The sequence below is a fragment of the Somniosus microcephalus genome, chromosome 16, assembly GCF_052327205.1.
Source record: "Somniosus microcephalus isolate GS21.2 chromosome 16, FLI_Smic_1.0, whole genome shotgun sequence".
In the NCBI taxonomy this organism is placed as follows: Eukaryota; Metazoa; Chordata; class Chondrichthyes; order Squaliformes; family Somniosidae; genus Somniosus; species Somniosus microcephalus.
In genome coordinates, this window is record NC_141002.1 from 50,913,890 (window position 1) to 50,936,310 (window position 22,421).

The window sequence follows — 22,421 nt, forward strand, 5'->3', positions numbered from 1 at the left end:
TAAATATATCAGAAGTTAATGGACAGCCTGGTTTACATATTCAACACTGACATTACTGTGGCTATTCTGTTGGTGCTGATGTAATAAATTTGAAGTCCCTTTAGATTGTCTATCCAATAGTTCGAAGCCTACTCCATATTGGTAACAATTATGATTTTATTTACGCATAAGTGAGAATTAATACATTACAGTATTTAAGCAGCAATTTACGAGCGACAATTGAGAATTACATTACTCCATTGTTCCTTGGCTAGAAGGTGTGGCCCATTCCTCATACCACTTACTCACATACGCTTGTAAACCAGTCTGGCGTCCTCCTTGGCCCTTCTACATTGTGAATGACCCAAACCCCCTAGGATATACACCAGTAACTGGAACTGCGGAGAAATCCATCCAATCATAGGTACAGTGAGTTCTGTGTCCAGGCACAGACCTTGGACCTCCCTTATCTGCTTTCTTAGCACAAGCTTTTTTGTTTTCACCGTTGATGGCGCAACCCAAGACCTTGAAGACAACAAGAGTTCTAACTGTAAATAAAACCTTGATTTAACATTACCTTTTTCCTAATCTTAACAGAGGAAAAATAAAATTAATTAATAAAACTATAAATTAGCAACCTTAATATTAAACTACAATCTAGCAAAGCTTAATACTGAATAATAGTAAAAGGGGATTATAATTCAACAAATTACAAAAGTTTGCACATTCCCACATACATAAGAGACATAAGAGACACCAAGCTGTCGACAGCTGTAAGTCTCGCCCTGTTCTTTTTCCCTCTCTTCTAGTAATAACAAAGCCGCTTGTGATACTGCACCTGCCAGAAGTCAGCGGACAGTCCAAAAGCAGTGAATTTAAAAAGAAATAACAACAGAAAATGCTGGAAAAAGGAGTTCTGATGAAGGGTCCCAGACCTGAAACGTTAACTCTGTTTCTCTCTCCATGGATGTAGCCTGGCCTGCTGAGTATTTCCAGCATTTTCTGTTGTTATTTCAGATTTCCAGCATCCGCAGTATTTTGCTATTGAATTTTAAAAGAACAATGGGGGAGTATTTCCCCTCCTTTGTGCCTCCCGTGGGGGGCATGAACGGGGCGCAAAGGCCTTTTTGCCCAGCTGCGGCACTGACCACGCCTCCTGCCAAATTCCGCGGGAGGTTAGCAGCAGCGCTACCGGGTTGCGCCCCGATCTCATGCGCCCGGAGATCTTGACGTCATCTCCGGGTGCATCGCCTCGGTAGCGCCCCGGCAGAAAAATTCCCCTTCGCCCCCTGCAGCAGCGCCGGGCAATGGCAGCGACTGCTGCAGGGGACACGAGCTGGGCGGCCGGCCACTAGCGGGGCGGAAGTTAAAGGTGAGGTGGCCGGCTGTCCTGAAAAAAATGTCAACTTTTTTGAAAAATGTTTTTTTTGCGCCGGCTATGGGGGCCGTGCTGTGATTGGTCAGCCCAGCACTCTGTTTGAGTGCTGGGCTGATCGCGTGGCACCCCCGCTCCCCAGTGCTGCAGGTAAGTAAAAAAAAACGGCAGAATTTGCAGTGTGGGGCCCTTCCCTTTATTTCAGGGAAGAGCCCCTGCAACGTGTCAGCGCCACGCGGCCCAGTGTGTGGCGCTGCAGAGCCGTGCGCCTCGGGTCGTGAACTTCCCCCCCCTCTTGCGCTCCAAGAAGGAAGCAGAGCGCTTGATTTAGCGCTTCACTTCCCTCTTCGAGCAAAAAGTGGGAATTTTAGAAAGGCTGGTAGAGGATAGCACCTGGTGCTAACTTTTCCAGCTTTTCTGATTTAGCGCCTCAAACGGGGCCCGAGGAGAATTTCTAGCCCAAAAGCTCTAGAAAAAAGGTTAGGGTCATTTAACTCTTGCAATGCCTAATCCCTCCAAATACCCTCATAAGCCTATATTCTTACACCGATCATACTAATGGGGGGGTGGGTGGATATTAACCAAAAAAAACGGGTGGGTTAGAAGCGGGGGGCAGTTAAAGTACTAAAAATCCGACCTCAACCCGCCTCCAACCCGTCCACTTCCAGTTCTAACGGAGGCAGAACGGGGTTGGGCAGCCAACCCGCTGGAAGGAGGCGGGACATCAATTTAAATATTACAGTGAGGCTGGATGCCTCTTCTTTAACTTACATTTTGTGTTTAACTGTAGCTGGTCAGGTTTTACACACCTCGTAAAACTTGTCAGTTACAGCGAGGCGGGGAATACTGCATTCAGGAGGTAAGTGCCTTTACACCTAACTCCTGGATCCAGGGTCCTGGTCTAACCCACCCCACTGCGATTGGAGACATCCCGCACTCTCCAATTCCCCTCTTCTTCGGCCCTCCCCATCCTGCTCCTCTGGCCCCTATCAACATTCTGGGGGGTCACCATTGACCAGAAACTCAACTGGAGAAATCACATAAATACAGGCTGCTAGAACAGGTCAGAAGCTGGGTATTCTACAGTGAACGGTCCACCTCCTAACTCCCCAAAGCCTCTGGACCACCTACAAAGCACAAATCAGGAGTGTGATGGAACACTCTCCACTTACCTGGATGCGTGAAGCTCTAACACTCAAGAAGCTCGACAATATCTAGGAAAAATAAGTTTGCTTGATCAACACCCCATCCACTGGCTTAAACATCCATTCCCTCCACCATCAGTGTACCATGACTGCAGTGTGTATTATCTACAGGATACACTGCAGCAACACACCAAGGCTTCTTCAGCAGCACTTCCCAAACCCGCCTAGAAGGAAAAGAGCAGCAGGTGCATGGGAACACCACCACCTCTAAGTTCCCCTCCAAGTCACACATCACCCTGACGTGGACATATCACTCTTCATTCATTGTCAGTAGGTCGAAATCCTGGAACTCCCTCCCTAACGGCACTGTGGGAGTACCTTTACCACACGGACTGCAGCAGTTCAAGAAGAAGTCCCACCGCCAGCTTTTCAGGGCAACTAGGGATGGGCAATAAACGTTGGCCGTGCCAGTGATGCCCACATACTGAAAATGAATTTTTAAAAATTATGCCTGGGCAGTAAGTGGAAAATCTACCTCATTGTGTCAACAACAATAACTTGCATTTATATAGCACCTTTAGCATAGCAAAATGTCCCAAGGTGCCTAACAAGAGCGTTATCAATAAAAAAAATTGACACCAAGCCACAGAAAGAGATATCAGGACAAATGACCAGAAGCTTAGTCAAAGAAGTAGGTTTTAAGGAGCATCTTAAAGGTGAAGAAAGAGGTAGAGAGGCAGAGAGGTTTAGGGAGAGAATTCCAGAGCTTGGGGCCAAGGCAGCTGAAAGCATGGCCGCCAATGGTGGAGCAATTAAATCGGGGATTCACAAAATGCCAGAATTGGAGGAGCGCAGGGATCCCGAAGGCTTGTAGGGCTGGAGGAGGTTACAGAGATAGGGAGGGGCGAGGCCATGGAGGGATTTGAAAAGTATCTCTGGACCACTTTGTCATCTCAGCCTATTCTACTCCAATAACTATCAATCCTATTACCAACCAGATATTTGGGAATGCAGAGAATGCACGAACTAATTTTTTTTGAAGTGAGAAAAAAACCCACTGCTGTTTAAGGTTGGGGGACATACTGCGGCAATTACCATTTAAATTTTTGTTGCAGTTCTTTTACAAGCTGAGATTTTTTATGCAAACAATTCTATGACAGAAATTAAACAAAATGTTAAACAAATCTGCTCAAGAGCCAGGTAATCCAGCAGATATTTGAAGTGCAGTGGGGAATGCATTTGTATTCTTGTCTCTTGATCTAGAAGTCTGTAAACTTGAGTCTCCCGAAACAGGTGGAATTAAATTACCATCAACCATTTAACGACTCTGTCAAGAAAAGGTATCTCATTAATCTTATAAATGAATATACATCTGCTGTCACATTAATTAAAGCCTTTGGAACCTGTTGTAATTTGAAATTCCTATTGGTTAGTGTAGCACTGGGGTAATGGAGGAAAAGTAACTGCTGCTGTGTCAGCACCTGAACAGTAGCCAAGAGAAGTATAATTAATAGTGAATACTCAGAATTGAGACTAGCTGGCAACTCAAATTCTCAGAAGTAATAATTTCCTTGAAGCTGATTTTTTTGTGTTTAAAAAGCTGAGGGACAGCATTGCTGGGAATGGTAATGAGTCCTTCAATGTCCCCATCAGAACTCCCAGGTCAGGTGCAGCATTGGTTAGATACAGTAAATCTCACTCTACACTGTCCCATCAAGCATTCCCTAATCTGATAATGCACAGGTCAGATGCAGGGTTACATTCCTCCTACCCTTGCCCAGCAATCTGCTTTAACCTCGGGCACAGAAGAGCACCCCTTACTCCACCAGTTTCTCATTTCCTGCACCAACCTTCATTAACAAAATAATTACTTGCTGCCATTCTATATGATGAATATTTTCTTCACTTCCCGCTGAGAAGATGTCTCTTTCTGCTTGGCTGTACAATTCCTGTTTTCAAGGGGAAAACAGAGTGAATTAATTAAACTTGAATTACCTAAGCAAATGACTCAACACATTAATGGCTTAAAAATGGATTTGTTTTTCAGTCTCTTCAACCAAAATGCATTAAAACACAAAAAGTTGGTTACTGGAAATTGGTGGGCACTTAAAAGTACTTTGTGCAACTGGTTGTGAATCTGCATATTGAAATAATGCAATTCCCTCTGGGGATTCCATTGTTCTTGTGCTTTGAGGAGGAGGAGGAAGATGATAATAACAAGGAGGAGGCAAGGATGGAAGCTAGGAGATTGCATGCAGGCGACCCGTAGGTATCCCAGTCACAAGATCTACAGATGACTGAAGACGCATCCGGCTTGGGTGTTTAGTCTCTGGGAAAAACAACTTCCATTTAACATATTAACCAACTTTTTTAAACTTGTGAGAATACACTTTGCTTAAAAACATTAAAAGTAACTTTGATTTTCAAATTTTGTCTCGTGGAAAAATAGTCAAAAGACCTGAAAAATGAGAGTAATACTAAACTTGGACTGGTGTTCTTAACATAACACTTGGCTAAGCATTAGAGTCTTTAGGTATTCATTTTCCTCTCACTGAATCCAGAACTGAAGAACTGGCAGCACGCTGCCCAAGATACACCTCTTGTTCCCACTAAAGCTCAAAATTGGGATTCATGAAGTCCAATGGTATTTTCCACAGCTGAAAAATACTTATCAAATTGAAGTGACTGGTTTCCAGAACACCACCTACACCTGCTTCAGGGGCATTTACCCTCAAATAACTTTTCTTAGAACAAGCAACCAGTCTGTATCAAGTGGTTTCTACTTGTTTGGTAAACAAAAAAAATATTTGCATAGGAATAATAGCTTTGAAGTGACATTTTGCATCCTGGACAGTGACATGTATCCACTCTAGTACATGGAAACAAATTAACAGAGACAAGGACACATATTTAAGAGATTATCTCCCAACATGTAGTAACCAAATTTAAAGTGATCAGCACATCTCAATAATAAAAATATATAGAATTTCTTATGATTTTCATTGTGACAGAACCCCTATTCATCACATACATCTTGTTTACATCACAATTATGTTTCAAAACTCAGGACTGCTTGTGGATGGAACAATGTAATATAAATGAGCTATCTGCTGCTCTTGAAGTTGCTAAAATGAGGGTATCTTTACACTGGAGTACAAACAGCAGTAATCCATAGGACCATGGAATTTTATATGCAAGAGGAGGCCATTTGTCCCATCATATCTGTATCAGCTCTTTGATAGAACAATCCAAAACTAATCCCACTGCCCCAAACTCTCCCCCTAGCCCTGTATTTTCTTTGGCTTCAAATATGTATCCAGTTGTCCCTTAAAAGGTGCAATGGTCTCGACCTCAACCACTGCCAGAGGCAAAGCAGTTTGCAAATGGTTTAGAATATCCAAGAAAGGATATGCTCCCAGGCCCATCTCCCTGAACTTTGTTGGGGGTTACACAGAAACCAGAACAAAGCAGTGGTATAAATGGAGGATATCACCTATTGTGAGGCTACTGGTGTTCCAAATTTGCTCTATTTGCACAGTTTTTGCATTTACCGTTGTTCCAAATGTTCCATCTCTTTCCAGGCTGCAACAACCAAAAAAGCATAAATGTCTCCCTCTGCTAATTGGTTTCCACGTGATACACATCATTCTCTGCTATGCAAAATTGCACTTCAAAGGCATTATTCAATCGCTAGTATTTTTTGATTGCAAAGTAAGTGGAAACCGTTTAACATGCGCTGCTTGCTTTGTCCTGAGAAAAAATAATTCAGGCTTCAGTTACACATGCTAGAATTCCAGTTCTGCCCAGAATGTAACAACAAAAAGAGTAATATAAAAGTGCCTTTAATTTGGGACATGTGATTTCTCTCCATGGCCTGTCTCTGGCCCAGTTGTACTCTTTCCACTCAATCTTCTGTGCAAGTAGAATCAAAATGTGTGAAGAGTTTAGCACCAGATGCAGCAACACTAAAAGTGCTCTTAATTAAGTTACTTTCATTTTTATAATGGATTTGGACAAAAGAAGTTGACAATCAATGAATTGCTTGGGGTTTTTCATTTATTATAAATTTCATTGACTATAAATTTTATTGACTATATAATCATTCAACCATTTAATTGGGAATGGAGTTACTGAATTTTCAGCACAACAGTAACAGCAAAAGCAAGCTAAAGAAAGAAAGGACTTACATTTATATACCGTCTTTCACATCTTCTGGACCTCTCAAAATGCTTCACAGGCATTGAGTTACTTTGGAATTCCAGTCACAGTTGTCATGTAGGCAAATGTGGCAGCCATTTGCGCACAGCAAGGTCCCACAAACAGTAATGAGATGAATGACTAATCTGTTTTGGTGGTGTTGGGATCTTTTATGACGGGGTCTTGATTTAACATCTCATACAAAAGGCAGTACCTCCAATAGTACAACACTTCATCCATAATGCACCAAGGTGTCAGAGGTATATTTCTGTGCTGAAGTAGGGTTTGAACCCATAACCTTCGGACTCAGTGGCAAGACTACTAGAATTGAGCTATGACGATACTCCAGGCTACACTAGATTGCTGATTTCCCATCTTTTTTACTGACAGATTGAAAGTTGCAGCTGGGTTGGGAATTGGAAGTGGAAGAGGAATTGAAAATACACACAGAACTTAATTTCACTCCTTTGCTTAGTAGACAGGAATCCATGGGCCACAGTTGCCCATAATTTTGGACCAATTGGCATTGAGCCACCTCAAATCTCTGAGGAATATCCTTGGCTGCGCCAGTGTGGCATTTCCATTTTCCACAACACCCATTCTGTAGACTGAGCCAACAGAATTAATTGTGTTTCAGTCTGAGCTACATTTAAATAGTCCAGATGAGGAAAGTGTGCTCACCCACTTTGACACCCACTTTCCCCTGTGACTTGCTTTCCCCTGTCCCCAGGTAAAATGGATTTTAGAGGTGTTGAAAGAGCAGTTTTCCTTTGTGATTTGATATTACTGTAGTAAAGGAGCACAAAATGTGAGGAAGCTTGCAAAAGGACACAGGCAGGTTAGTGGAGTGGGCAAATAGATGCCAGATGCAGTTCGTGCAGAAGAATGTGGAGCAGTCCATTTTTGGGAAGAGCAAAAGGAAATATATCTTAAATAGTAAGGCCCAGAATTTGCGGTCCTGATGATGGCAAACTGGCAGCATCATTCTGTCTTTGAAGCTGACCGCAACTTCAAGCTTTAGTGCAGCCTAATGCAGGAATCCTGAAGTTGCGGTTTGTCATTCACTGCTCCGAGACTGGCGGCGCTGTGCTCCCACCCCAACAGAGCCGGCAATCAGTGTAATCTGTAAAATCATGGAAACTGATGAACACTTCGGCTCTCCTGTGGTAATTACACTGTTAAGTACCCCACTAAAAGTTAGACCCAAAGGAATTAGGTGTAATTGGGGTTTTAAGAACATAAGAACATAAGAAATAGGAGCAGGAGTAGGCCATTTGGCCCCTCGAGCCTGCTCCGCCATTCAATAAGATCATGGCTGATCTTCTACCTCATCACCACTTTCCTGCACTATCCCCATATCCCTTGATTCCCTTAATATCCAAAAATCTATCGATCTCTGTCTTGAATATACTCGACGACTGAGCCGCCACAGCCCTCTGGGGTAGAGAATTCCAAAGATTCACCACGCTCTGAGTGAAGAAATTTCTCCTCATCTCAATCCTAAATGGCCTTATTCTGAGACTGTGACCACTGGTTCTAGACTCCCCAGTCAGGGGAAACATCCTCCCTGCATCTACCCTGTCAAGCCCTGTAAGAATTTTGTATGTTTCAATGAGATCACCTCTCATTCTTCTAAACTCTAGAGAATATAGGCCTAGTCTACTCAATCTCTCCTCATAGGACAATCCCCCCATCCCAGGAATCAGTCTGGTGAACCTTCGTTGCACTCCCTCTATGGCAAGTATACCCTTCCTTAGGTAAGGAGACCAAAACTGTACACAATACTCCAGGTGTAGTCTCACCAGGGCCCTATATATTTGCAGTAAGACGTCTTTACTCTTATACTCAAATCCTCTTGTAATAAAGGCCAACATACCATTTGCTTTTCTAATTGCTTGCTGTACCTGCATGTTAACTTTCGGTGATTTGTGTACAAGGACACCCAGGTCCCTCTGAACACCAACATTTCCCAATCTCTCACCATTTAAAAAATACTCTGCTTTTCTATTTTTCCTACCAAAGTGGATAACTTCACATTTCTCCACATTATATTCCATTTGCCATGTTCTTGCCCACTCACTTAGCCTGTCTATATCCCCTTGAAGCTTCTTTGCATCCTCCTCACAACTTACATTCCCACCCAGCTTTGTATCATCAGCAAACCTGGATATATAACATTTGGTCCCCTCATCCAAATCATTGATGTAGATTGTGAATAGCTGAGGCCCAAGCACTGATCCTGGCGGTACCCCACTGGTTACAGCCTGCCAACCCAAAAATGATCCATTTTAACAGTGTATTAACTGCGAAACAAAGACTATGGCTCTGAAAAACTCATTAAAATTTTGTGCAGTGTCCAATTTATCCATTTTAATAAAAATTAAATTTTTTAAGAAACTTTAAAAAAAAACTTTTATTTTAAAGTTTATTGATCTTTATTTCAGGTTTGCCTTTTCCCCATGTGAGAGCTCCAATCTTTGTTTTGCTCTCTCTAACATTTTTAAAAAGTTAGAATTTTAACAGCTTACCCACCTGCTGTCTGAGAATTCTGCGTTTTGATTGGCTGTTTAGACAGCTTGTTGACATCACAGCAGCTCGCACTAGGGGATTCCCACTATACTACGTTGATTGGAATTACACGTTGGAAAACCCGAACTTCTCGACACAGATCGCGAGATCTTTGTGCGAAGCTTACTTCGGGGCCAGCAGTGAACGCCTTAGCTTCGCCACTGACCGTAAATTCTGGGCCAGAACCGAGTCTAAGAACAGAGAGATCTAAGGGCTCAGATGCATATATAAGAACATAAGAACATAAGAAATAGGAGCAGGAGTAGGCCAATCGGCCCCTCGAGCCTGCTCCGCCATTCAATAAGATCATGGCTGATCTGATCCTAACCGCCAATCCACTATCACAGAACCATCTCCTGAATCTAACAGAATTAGACACACAAAATAGGAGCAGGATCAGGCTACACGGCCCCTGGGCCCGCTCCGCTACCCACAGGGCCATGACCGATCCGAACCTAGACTCATGTCCAAATTCCTGCCCGCTCCCCGTAACCCTTAATTCCCTTTACTTCTAGGAAACTGTCTATTTCTGTTTTAAATTTATGTAATGATGTAGCTTCTACAGCTTTTTGGGGCAGCATATTCCATGGACCTACCACCCTCTGAGTGAAGTAGTTCCTCCTCATCTCAGTTTTGAAAGAGCAGCCCCTTATTCTAAGACTATGCCCCCTAGTTCTAGTTTCACCCATCATCGGGAACATCTTCCCCGCATCCACCCGATCCAACCCCTTCACAATCTTATATGTTTCAATAAGATCGCCTCTCATTCTTCTGAACTCCAATGAGTAGAGTCCCAATCTACTCAACCTCTCCTCATATGTCCATCCCCTCATCCCCGGGATTAACCGAGTGAACCTTCTTTGTACTGACTCGAGAGCAAGTATGTCCTTTCTTAAGTATGGACACCAAAACTGCACGCAGTATTCCAGGTGCGGTCTCACCAATACTTTGTACAATTGAAGCAATACCTCCCTATTTTTATATTCTATCCCCCTAGCAATGAAAGCCAACATTCTATTGGCCTTCTTAATCACTTGCTGCACCTGCATACTAACCTTTTGAGTTTCGTGCACCAGGACCCCCAGATCCCTTTGTACTTCAATACTTTCCAGTTTCTTGCCATTAAGATAATAACTTGCTCTATGATTTTTCCTGCCAAAGTGCATAACCTCACACATAACCTATCTTTAATGGTGAGAGTGCAGTGGGAAAAAGCAAATAGGATTCTGGATTTTATTCTTGAGGGCATTGAAAATAAAAGCAAGGAAGTGCTACATTTGTACAAGAAATTGGTTAGGTCACATTTGCAGTACTGCGTGCAGTTCTGGACATTATCAGGAGGAGATAAGGGAGGAAAAGAGATTACAGTAGATAGCACCAGTTGAAGAGTCGCACCATCACAGGCTCGACGGGATGAATAGCCTCCTTCTGTGCTGTAATTTATACCAGTCTGCGACTATCTTCATAAACTGTTTAATTTGTAGTGGACGGATTCCACAGCACCGAAATTCCCAACATATTCTACTTGAAGCAGTTTCAGAGGGAACAAAAAACAGATTACAGTGAAGGAAGTTGTGTTAAAAATCATACATGCTTTGTCTACCTTGGCAAATAAAAAAGGATCAACAAACACATTTTTCATGAAGAAAGTGACTCAATAGTGTCAGTGACCCGTTTTAGTTAATATAATGAGATGATTTAAGAATATGGGTTAGATTTTCCTCTTTGTCGTTTCAGTTCTCAGATGTAGGTGCTCCCAATCCTGCAGCTACACTCCTGTTTCTGCCCAACAGATCCCAGTGCAAGGTCCTGCCAGAAGGCAAGCCTGCACTGGGAGAGTGCTTGAGCCATGGAAATGACCTCATCAAGAATATTAAGCGGATTGATCCCTGCACAGGTGAAGCCACTCCTCCCTCTGAAAATCTACGGGCCTTCTCGCACACTACTGCTGTAAGTTGGCTGGCAGTGCACTGAAGGCTCACAAAATAGGTGGGAACCCGGATATGACTGTCCCTAACGTAATTTCCCCGTGTTATTGTATCAGAGGAGACATGACCAGGGGCAGAGGTCTTCAAAGTTAGGAGTATTTTGGACCCTGACTGGGGATCCACTGGGAGGCCGGGAGAAGAGATGCATTGGCCTACTGGCCAGTTGAAGTGGAATCCACATGGAGGTCTATGCTTGCATCCTGGCCTGAACTCCCAAAGTCAGAGATGCCACAGTTAGTACGCTGGCCCCCTTTTATAAGGGGGCAGATAGGTGCTTTCTGGGGCTGGGTAGTGGGGCTGTCAGAGCCTACTGCAGCGGCTGGCCTTTGTCGCTTCTCCCACTAACCCTGCTACCACCACCCACCCCCCACCCTGCCCCCCAGCTCTCGGGGGTATGCAAGATGCACTTATAGTGGCACAGGTTCCCACCAGGAATATGTAAGCAATGAGTACCCTGGACTTAGGTTGTTCACATTATGTGCAGTAAGAATAAACAGCAGAAGGTTAGTCCTCCACTGAATGATTATTATATTTATTGTACCTCTTTATGTGTCAGCCATGGTTCAGTGGGTAGCACTCTTGCCTCTGAGTCAGAAGGTTGTGGGTTCAAGTCCCACTCCAGAGACTTAAGCACAAAAATCTAGGCTGACACTCCAGTGCAGTACTGAGGCAGTGCTGCACTGTCAGAGGTGCCGTCTTTCTAATGAGATGTTAAAGCAAGGCCCCGTCTGCCCTCTCATGGTGGATGTAAAAGATCCCATGGCACTATTTCGAAGTAAAGCAGGGGAGTTCTCCCGGTGTCCTGGCCAATATTTATCTCTCAATCAAGATCACAAAAACAGATTATCTGGTCATTATCACATTGCTGTTTGTGAGATCTGCTGTGCACACATTGGCTGCTGTGTTTCCCACATTACAACAGTGACTACACTTCAAATAGTACTTCATTGGCTGTAAAGCACTTTGGGATGTCCCGAGGTTGTGAAAGGCGCTATATCAATGCAAGTTTTTTTCTTTCCTTTAGCTTCCCTGGACAAGGGGTGGATGCTTGACCTCCACCACTGGGGCCACAGGGAGGGAGACAGGCCCTTAATTTCTTCTTCCCTAACCCCTACATCCTCGTGATGGGATATTTGATGTTAGCAATTCACCATGTCGGGAGTCCCAGTAGTGCACCCTATGTAATTAAGGGATTGATAATCTTTAGTGTAATAGTTAAATCTGGCAAGATTACAATTGGGACACATTTCCCCTTAACATCTAGTTGGAAAGAAATTAGCTGGAATTTTGCCTACCTGGGTGGGTATGGACGGTGTCCGTGGTGGGTCGCGACCCCGCTAATGTTTCCATCCCGCTGCTAAAACGAACTTGTGTTAATAGGGCCTATTAAGCCCGCCCAGCTCGTTACCCGGCCCAATGAGATGGAGTGGGTCTGGTGACGTCATTCATGCGTTTTCAGCCGGCCACCTTACATTTGATGGTTAATCTAACATAGTGCTGTCAGTGCACTACAGCATTGGAGTGCTGCAAACACTGACAATGACTGCACAGAGGCAGAGGGCTTCACCCAGGTTCTCCGATGACTCATAAGCATATGGAAGGAGTCAGAGCACACAGGGTGGTCCTCTTCCCTTCCGATGGGCGGAAGAGACCTCCCCAGGAGACCAAGACAGCCTGGTTTCATATTGCAGAGGAGGTCACAAGCAGGGATGTGTTCAGGAGGACCTGGGTGCCACAAATGTTTGAATGATCTCATTAGATCAGGAAACGTTAGTACAAAGCCACACTCAACTGCATCCTGCTGTGCCTCTCATCACATCCACATCACTTTGCCTTCCCTACCCTACTCCTGCACATCCTTACTCACACCAACATACTTTGCACCTCCACCCATCCCTCTCTATCTATCTACATTATCACATCCCCATCTCATGAGCCACCCCGCACACTCACCCTCATCCTCATCCTTATCCTAGTGCAATCATACCAACTAACAACACACAAGGGTAGACACTTGAGTGTTTAATCCATGTAAGGTTTCTGTTAATGTGGTGTCAAACATAAAAAATCTTTATTTTCAACACTTTCCAGTCTTGGACAGATTTGTGTGCACCTTTGGAAGTGGCTTAGTGAGTTGCTGTGAATGGTGAGATATAACGGTAACCTCCGCAATGGTGGTGAGTGTGAAAGGAATGGCTTGGGCATTATAGGGATGCTTTATGGTGTTGGTGTGGGGTGGTGCCAAGCTGGCACATCATGTGGCAGCCAGGGTGTACAGCGTCAAGTTAAGTAAATCTGGCCATGATGAGGTCATCCCTGGCCTCCCAGGCAGCAATGTGCTTGGGTGCTGATGCCCTCTGTCCTGTGCAGCATCAGGTGATTGCGGAGAAGGTTGGTATTGTTGTTGATGCTGCTGGTGTGCCTGGTGCTGCTGGTGTTGGGGCTCATCATGGTCCGATTCTGAGGACCAAGGTGAGAGTATAAAGGGCACCCATGTTGATGGAATAGATGGCGGATGAAGTACAGATGACAGAAGCATTCTGTCAATGGTGAGAGAGCTCTTCCAATGAGGTGAGACTGGATGGAGACTTTGCTGGAAACACTTGCAGCCTGCAGAATCTGTGCTGGAAATGCAGTGAGCAGCAGCTTCTGCCTGAGGAAAGTGATCATCACTCAGGTGGGAGCTTTTACTGTACATTTGATGCTGTCAAGTAATCAGCTGGAGCAATGGCCATGGAATTCCCGCCTCAGGTTGACAGATGTGCTTCTTGAGCTGCGTGGTTGCCATGGCCATGCAGTTAAAAAGTAAGTTAAAAAAGTCCGTTAAGGTTATGTCAACTAGCTGTTAATCATCTCAGTTGGATCCCCGCTGCTGCCGGTCGGGTTGGCTCCGCGATGACAGACGTGCCTGTGGGAAAGATGCGTGGGGGTGGGATGACAGCGGGTTCCTGACCCGCTGTCAAAAACAACAACTTTCCCACCCGACCCGCCACCGATCGCGCCCGCTACCACCCTGGAAAATTCTGGCCTTTTGGAGCCAGAGCTGGAACCAATATTAATCGCTAACATTTTGACGTTGTAAATCCTGACTCGCTGATTGATATGAAATGTCTTGTTCTCCACAGGAAAGATACAGCTGCCTGAACGCCCGGGTGTGTCACAGAGAAGATCCCAACCCTACAACTGATCATTCCTCTTCAGGGACCGTCAGGTCTCTACAACTGCTTGCTTGCTACGGCTTCTCTGTGTCCAACTTACCACAAAGAAACCAAGAACAGTCATCAAGATACTTGAGAGGCTGAAAGCCGCTAGCCTTTCATCGTTGTCTGGTTGCACATTTGAACTCTAACTCAGCTCATTCAGAACACTCTTTCCATTTCTTAGGAAGATGAATTACTTGCGGAGGCGCCTCTCAGACAGCAGTTTCGTGGCGAATTTACCAAATGGTTATATGATGGACCTGCAGCGCCCCGACAGCTCGACCAGCTCTCCGGTGTCCCCGGCCACTGAGCGCCGCCAGCCGCCAGCTCCCTCCACGGGCTCCACCCTCCTCAGCTCCATCTCCAACGCCGTCAAGCAGACAACGGCGGCAGCTGCAGGACTAGTGGAGCAAACGGGGGCCACGCCCGCGCCCGCCGCTGGACCCACCGCCCCCATTGTACGGAAACCGAAGATCCTCTTGGTGATCGATGACCCGCACACTGACTGGTAGGTGGTCGTCGGCCGGTTTGGTTGTTGGGTTAGCGGTTGGTACAGAAAGATTGGCTGGAAGGGAAATACTGCGGGTGTTGGGTCAGACCTGTGGAACCAAAAAGGTTGGTTTCTCTCTTTTTTAATATCCTGATTTTGGGGATTTGGCTTTGCGGTGGAGCGAGCAGAGAGAAGGGTTAAAATTGGACTAGAACACCGTATTATCATAGACACAGGCCATTCCAAGTGGTCTACGGTGGTGTTTATGCTCCTCAGGAGCCTCCTCTCACTCTATTTATTTGCCAATTGATGTGCTGCCTCTTCACTTTAGTTTGTGCTTTTTCCAAATTTGCCTTTTTTTGCCTGTTAGATCTCAGCAGAATTTGTTTTGTGTCCAGTTCTGTAACCTGCCACATGCCCCCAAAACCAGCTCATTATTAGTGCTGAGCCATCTGCCTTCGTGCCATTCCTGGCAGCCTTTGGGCCAATTGGCACCACCATGAACTCTACTCATTATAAACCTTTAGTATTTAGCAGAAAGTGGTTCCCTTTAATTGTTAAAAAAATTAAAATGCTGCTATGTTGGTTTTGAAGGATAGAAACATAGAAACATAGAAGATAGGAGCAGGAGTAGGCCATTCGGCCCTTCGAGCCTGCTCCGCCATTCAATGTGATCATGGCTGATCATCCAAATTCAGTACCCTGTCCCTGCCTTTTCCCCATATCCCTTAATCCCTTCAGCCTCAAGAAACATATCCAACTCTTTCTTGAATATATTTAATGAACTGGCCTCCACCACCCTCTGTGGCAGAGAATTCCACAGGTTCACCACTCTCTGGGTGAAGAAATTCCTCCTCATTTCAGTCCTAAATGGCTTACCCCTTATCCTTAGACTATGACCCCTGGTTCTGGACTCCCTGGCCATCAGAAACATCCTTCCTGCATCTAGTCTGTCCAGACCTGACAGAATTTTATAGGTTTCGATGAGATCCCCTCTCAATCTTCTAAACTCCAGTGAGTATAAGCCCAATCGACACAATCTCTCCTCATATGTCATTCCTGCCATCCCAAGTATCAACTTGGTGAATCTTCGCTGCACTCCCTCCATGGCAAGAACGTCCTTCCTCAGGTATGGTGACCAAAACTGCACACAATACTCAAGGTGCGGTCTCACCAAGGCCCTGTACAACTGTAGCAAGACATCCTTGTTCCTGTACTCGAACCCTCTTGCTACGAAGGCCAACATACCATTTGCCTTCTTAACCGCCTGCTGCACCTGCATGCTTACCTTCAGCGACTGGTGCACAAGGACACCCAGGTCTCTTTGCACTTCCCCTTCTCCCAATCTATTGCCATTCAAATAATAATCTGCCTTCCTGTTTTTGCCACCAAAGTGGATAACCTCACATTTATCCACATTATAGTGCATTTGCCATGTTTCTGCCCAATCACCCAACCTGTCCAAATCGTACTGGAGTTTCCCCGACATCCTCCTCGCAGCTTACCCTCCCGCCCAGCTTTGTGTCGTCTGCAAATTTGGAGATATTACATCCAATTCCCTCATCCAGATCATTAATATATATTGTGAACAGCTGGGGTCCTAGGACCGATCCTTGCGGTACCCCACTAGTCACTGCCTGCCACTCGGAAAACGACCCATTTATTCCAACTCTTTGCTTTCTGTCTGCCAACCAGTTCTCTATCCAAGTCAATACCTTGCCCCCAATCCCATGTGCCTTAATTTTGCATGCTAATCTCTTGTGTGGGACCTTATCGAAAGCCTTCTGAAAGTCCAAATACACCACATTCACTGGTTCTCCCTTATCTATTTTACCAGTTACATCCTCAAAAAATTCCAGTAGATTAGTCAAGCATGATTTACCTTTTGTAAATCCATGTTGACTTTGTCCGATCCTGTCATTGCTTTCCAAGTGCTCTGCTATTACATCTTTTATAATAGACTCTAGCATTTTCCACACTACCGATGTCAGGCTTACCGGTCTATAATACCCCGCTTTTTCTCTACCACCTTTTTTGAATAGTGGGGTAACATTAGCTACCCTCCAATCCATGGGTACCATTCCAGAGTCTATCGAGTTCTGGAAGATGATCAGTAATGCATCTACTATCTCTAGGGCCACTTCCTTAAGTACCCTGGGATGTAGACCATCAGGCCCTGGGGATTTATTGGCCTTCAGTCCCATCAATTTTCCTAACACCATTTTCCTACAAATACTGATTTCTTTCAGTTCCTCGCTTTCATCAGACCCTATGTTCCCCGGCATCTCTGGGAGGTTATTTGTGTCCTCCTTTGTGAAGACAGAACCAAAGTATGCATTTAGTTGGTCTGCCATTTCCTTGTTTCCCAGTATAAATTCCCCTGATTCTGACTGTAAGGGACCTACGCTTGACTTCACTAATCTTTTTCTCTTCACATATCTATAAAAGCTTTTACAGTCAGTTTTTATGTTCCCTGCTAGCTTGCTCTCATATTCTATTTTTCCTTTCTTAATTAATCCCTTGATAATTGATGTTCAATTATCATGTTACTGTGTGTAAGATGGCGATACTTAACAAAAAGCAAAATACTGCAGATGCTGGGAATCTGAAAATAAAAACAGAAAAACCTGGAAACACTCAGCAGCTCAGATAACATCTATGAAGAGAACAGGCAAGTTGGCACGGACATCTTATCAAAACTGGAAGATGTTACCAATGAACAGCATTTCAAAAGGAACACCTGTGTCAGCTGTGGCTCAGTGGGTAGCACTCTCTAGGTGGGAGGGGCTAGGAATGAACCAGGTGTTACTGGTTACCTGATTGCAGCAGGGAGTTGGAGTGAGTTTGTAAAAAGTTGGTGGTGGATTTTGGGGTTTTTGTTTTCAGGTTTTAGGGCCTTTTTGGCCCACAAAAACAGCCAGATGGCTGCTGAGGGGTTTGGAGTGCCGGGCCCCTCAAGAGGACAGTGTTCCCAAGCGGAATTTAATTAGGGAAGAAACTGTGGTTGGAATGGAAAGAAAAAGGCCCAAAGATTTGGGCTGGGTCTCCAGGAGGTTTGGAAAAGAAAACACGGTGGTGGTTCAGTGTGAGGATAAGGAGATACGAGCTTGGGATATTATCCAAGCGGTACATGAGGACTGTGGCGAGGGAAGCTGCTTTGCCTGCCGACCAAAGCCGAATGTTGGGTTCGAGGTGACGGTCAGTAGCCGAGAGGAGGTGGAAAGACTTTTACTCAGTTTGAAAATTGGCAATAAGTTCTTGGAGGTATCTCTGCTATATTCGGAAGAGGTGGTGGTCTCATTCTTAAACTTGCCAGTTTATATTGAGAACGAAGTGCTAATCAAAAAGTTGGAGTCGTGGGACATTAAAATTTGCTCAGCAATAAAGAGGAGATACTACCCAGGAACACAGGTAGCAGATGGAACCCGTTACGTAAAGGTGCGGTTCCCAGAGGGGGTGAGGTCATTACCATACAGCATGAAATTCGAGACACTGGAAGGAGTGCAGCACTTTCGAGTGCTGCATGATAACCAAGTGAAGGTTTGCTATTATTGTCTTGGACACGACCATCTTGTAAGAAACTGTCCAGACTTGTACTGTTATAATTGCAGCGAGTCTGGACACATCGCTCAGAGCTGCAAGGCGGTGAGCTGTGGGGTGTGTCACAAAGGCCCCGCCCGCTGTGAGTGTGAGGCAGAAGGAAGCTCTATGAGTGATGAGGAGATGGGAGAAGGAGCAGGAGATGTGAGTGGAACGGCCGGAGGAGCGGAGCAGTCGGAGGACACAGCTGGTAAATTGAAGGAGAAAAGAGCACAGGAAGAGGCAGAAAATTGTGGAGCAGAGAACAGGATGGAGATGATGGAAAACACACCAAGTACAGTGGAAAAGAACAAAGACAGCAGTGGGCAGCAAGGGTCGAGTGCAGACTCGAGCCTTAATACGGTTCAGCTCTCCCTAAAGAATCTGGTGTCCGCAGGGGGAGAGGAGGCAGGAGCGGGGTGCGTGGTAAATGTAAGTACTCCAAAGAAAGACGGGGAGTCGGACATCTCAGTGAGCAGGAGGAGGCAAGACAAGGAGAGGGTATAAGAGGCAGGAGCCTTACAGGGGCAGCAGGATGGGATCGGCGAGACAAAGATGCCAGAAGGGAACAATATAGGTGCGCCATTGTCCCATAGAGAGAAGGATCAGGGAGCAAGGGTCAGAGGTGGAGATGAGGTCGAAGGGAGCGGCACTGTTGGAGAAACCGCGATAGCAGGAAGACTCTCTATGGGAGATGATGTATCTGACGGGGAGCAGGATTATGTATCTGACGGGGAGCAGGCACAGAGGGTTGCAGGAGAGCTTGAGAGTGAGGAATTAGAGGGGGACGGAGACATGGAAGTCGGGGGTGGGGTGGCATCATGTGGAAAGGGAAAGGTTAGTGAGGGGCAGAAGGAGGGAAAAAGGGCCGCTCCTGGGCCCAAACTTAATGCAAGGAAGAGGCTGAAACAGCAGGGAAGGTTCAAACAGGAGGTGAAAAGAGTTGGAGGCTGCAGGAAAAAGCAACAGCTGGCCGAAAAGTTGGGAAGGAGCATGTGAGGAGGGAAGGGCCAGAGATTAAATGATGGGGAGATTATCAGGCATACTTCCCTTCTTTGGAGCCATGATTACATTGGTCTCGATTAATGTGAACGGACTGAGGGGTGAGAAGAAATTGCAGCAGTTGTTGCAGTGTTTTAAAGGCACGGACTTGTTGTGTCTGCAAGAAACCTTTTGTGATGAGGATATCCCAGAAAGAGTTCAGAAGGTTTGGAAGGGAGAGATGTTTGTAAGTTGTGCAAACAATAACCGTAGAGGGGTGGCTGTTTTGGTGAGTCCGTCCATAAAAGAGAACGTTGCCTTGGTGGACAAGGACACTGAGGGGAGATTTTTACGGCTAAGGGTAAAAATGGAGGGATTTAATTGCGATCTCTTTAATATCTATGCACCGAACGACCATTGCAAGCGTCGCGAGTTTTTTCGGGGGTTATTCACTGAAGCGGCAGAGGTGGAAAATCCTTGTATAGTGGGGGATTTTAATGTATTTTTATCTTGGATGGACATTTCAGCCCAGATGACCTTTAAGGATGATAACTCCAGAGGGATGATTGTAAAAATGATGGCAAATTTAAATTTGAGAGACTTATGGAGGGACCGGAACCCCATAAAAAGGGAGTTCTCCAGATCAGGTTGGGTGGGTGATGTTTTAAAACAGAGCCGAATAGCTTTTGTGTTAATGCGGGAAGGGTTAAGTTCTGAGGTGATGGAGATTTATTATAAAAAAGTATTTTTTAGTGATCACTTGGCTTTGGTTCGTAGAATTAGGAACAGCAGAGTTAAGATCAGTTCAGGGGTGTGGATTTTAAACAATCAATACCTGAAAGAAATTGCTTATAAAGAAGGGATTATTTATAAATATAATAAAGAATGCTCGGAAGGAACCTTTGTTCTTGAAAGAAAGAAGAGTTTGGTGGGACAATTTCAAATACGAGGTAAAAGTTTTTTCGGTACGTTATGGGAAAAAGAGGGCGGCAGCTAACCGGCGTCGAGAAGAGAATATAAACAAAAGGTTTACGGATGTCTGTAAAGCAGTTGACGGAGAGGATAAGGGAGCGGTGACTAAGTTCCGGGTGCTAAAGGAAGTGTGGGAATTATTGCAAGCTGAAAAATGCAAGGGGGCCATTCTCCGCGCAAAGGCTAGAGATGCATTGGAGGGCGAAAGATGCACTAAATATTTTCTAGAGCAAGAGAAACTGCGACAGAGATTATCGTTAATTGAAGAGTTGAAGGTTGGGGAGAAGATCATTCATGAAAGTGGGGAGATTTTAGAGGCGGCTAGCAGCTTTTATCAAGAGTTATATACAAAAGAAGACATTTCCAATTTGACGATGGAGAAGGTTACTGCTTTTATTGAAGAGGGTTTAAAGGAGGATGAGAGAAGCATGTGTGACAAAGAAGTAGGATTAGCGGAAATAAAAGTAGCAATAAGTGGAATGAAGGGGGGGAAAAGCCCAGGGTCCGATGGACTAAGTGCAGAATTTTATAAAGAATTTTTTGAGATTTTAAGTCCATTGCTCTTAGAAGTTTTTAAGGAAATTAAAATTGAGGGAAGCATCTATGAGGAGAGGTATCATAAGCTTAGCTTATATAAAAATAAAGGGGATAGACAGGATCTGAAGAATTGGAGGCCCATCACATTATTAAATGTAGATTATAAGATCTTGGCGAGGGTTATGGCAAGATTGTTATGAAGGAGGTGTTACTGCAGATAGTTTTGCCCTCTCAGTCCTATGGAGTCATAGGCCGGGACATCGCAGACTCTGTGGTCTCAATCTGAGATGCGATAGAGCTCATGGAAGAGAGTGGGAGGGAGGCTTATGTATTAAAGATAGATCAAGAGAAAGCCTTTGATAGGGTCACTCATGAGTTTTTATTGAAGGTTTTGGAAGCATTTGGTTTCAAGGAAAATTTCATTCAATGGATAAGGATTTTTTATTCAAACATATTTAGCTGTGTTAATTGTAATGGTTTTTTATCCAAGTATTTTCCGATACAGAGATCAGTGAGACAGGGTTGTCCCCTGTCCCCATTGTTGTACACATTGGTAGCAGAACTATTAGGTTACATGATGCGAAAGAAACAAGGTGTAGTTGGGATTGTGGTCCCCAGTTCTGGCTGGTGTCGATGATACACCAATATGCAGATGACACAACCTTAACATTGAGAAATGGGGAGTCAGTGAGGAAAGCTATGGATGTAGTGGAGGAATATTGTAGAGCTTCAGGAGCCAGAGTGAATTATAGTAAGTCCCAATGCCTGGTTGCAGGGAGGGGTAGGTGGGAATGGTTGGGGGAATGTCCCTTTAAGGTGGTGGAGGTTTTGGAAGTTCTGGGGTGCATATGGGATGCAAGAAGGACAGGGATGAAGTGGATCGATTACATTGGGAACCGAAGGTTATGAAAATTAAAAAGATTTTGGGAAGATGGGAAAGAAGGTGGTTGAAAGTGCAAGGAAGAGTGACAGTGGTGCATATTGACGGTGGAGGATATTCCTGAGTGAGCGGAAAAGTCCATCCGAGAGGCTTGTGTGAGGTGTTTATGGGAAGGGAAACCAGCCTTGGTGGCTTACAATACCATAATTGGACAGAGAAATCAGGGAGGACTCAATTTCCCAGATATTGATTTGAAGAAAAAATCCTTTAGAATCAAATGGGTGAAGAGATTTCTTCAGAAGTCAAATACAAGTTTTTGGAAGAGTTGTTTTGAGCATTTTTAAAAATGAAGTGGGATAGGAGGGCAGGGGATATTGTATATCGAATACAATAATATGTTTTTGAAATCGATTAAACTTCTCCCTAGGTTTTATAAGGGGGTTGTAACGACTTGGGCCCAATTTTTAAAAAGTGTGCAGTTTATGCCCAAGGGGGCTGAGGAATTTTTAGAACAGCCCTTATTTTTGAAC

General features: G+C 44.7%; 1 protein-coding gene across 2 annotated transcripts in view; it reads left to right on the forward strand.

Moving 5' to 3' along the window:
* Positions 1-22,421, forward strand: part of syn3 (synapsin III) — a 479,656-nt gene that overhangs the window by 78,111 nt on the left and 379,124 nt on the right. Inside the window, exon 2 of one of the 2 annotated variants that reach the window (XM_086009013.1) lies at positions 14,378-14,960. In XM_086009013.1, coding sequence (XP_085865139.1) covers positions 14,641-14,960 — 320 coding nt within the window. In that variant the 5' untranslated portion in view covers positions 14,378-14,640. Of the gene's footprint in view, positions 1-14,138; positions 14,961-22,421 lie in introns of those variants that run through there. The other variant, XM_086009015.1, reaches the window with a different exon arrangement.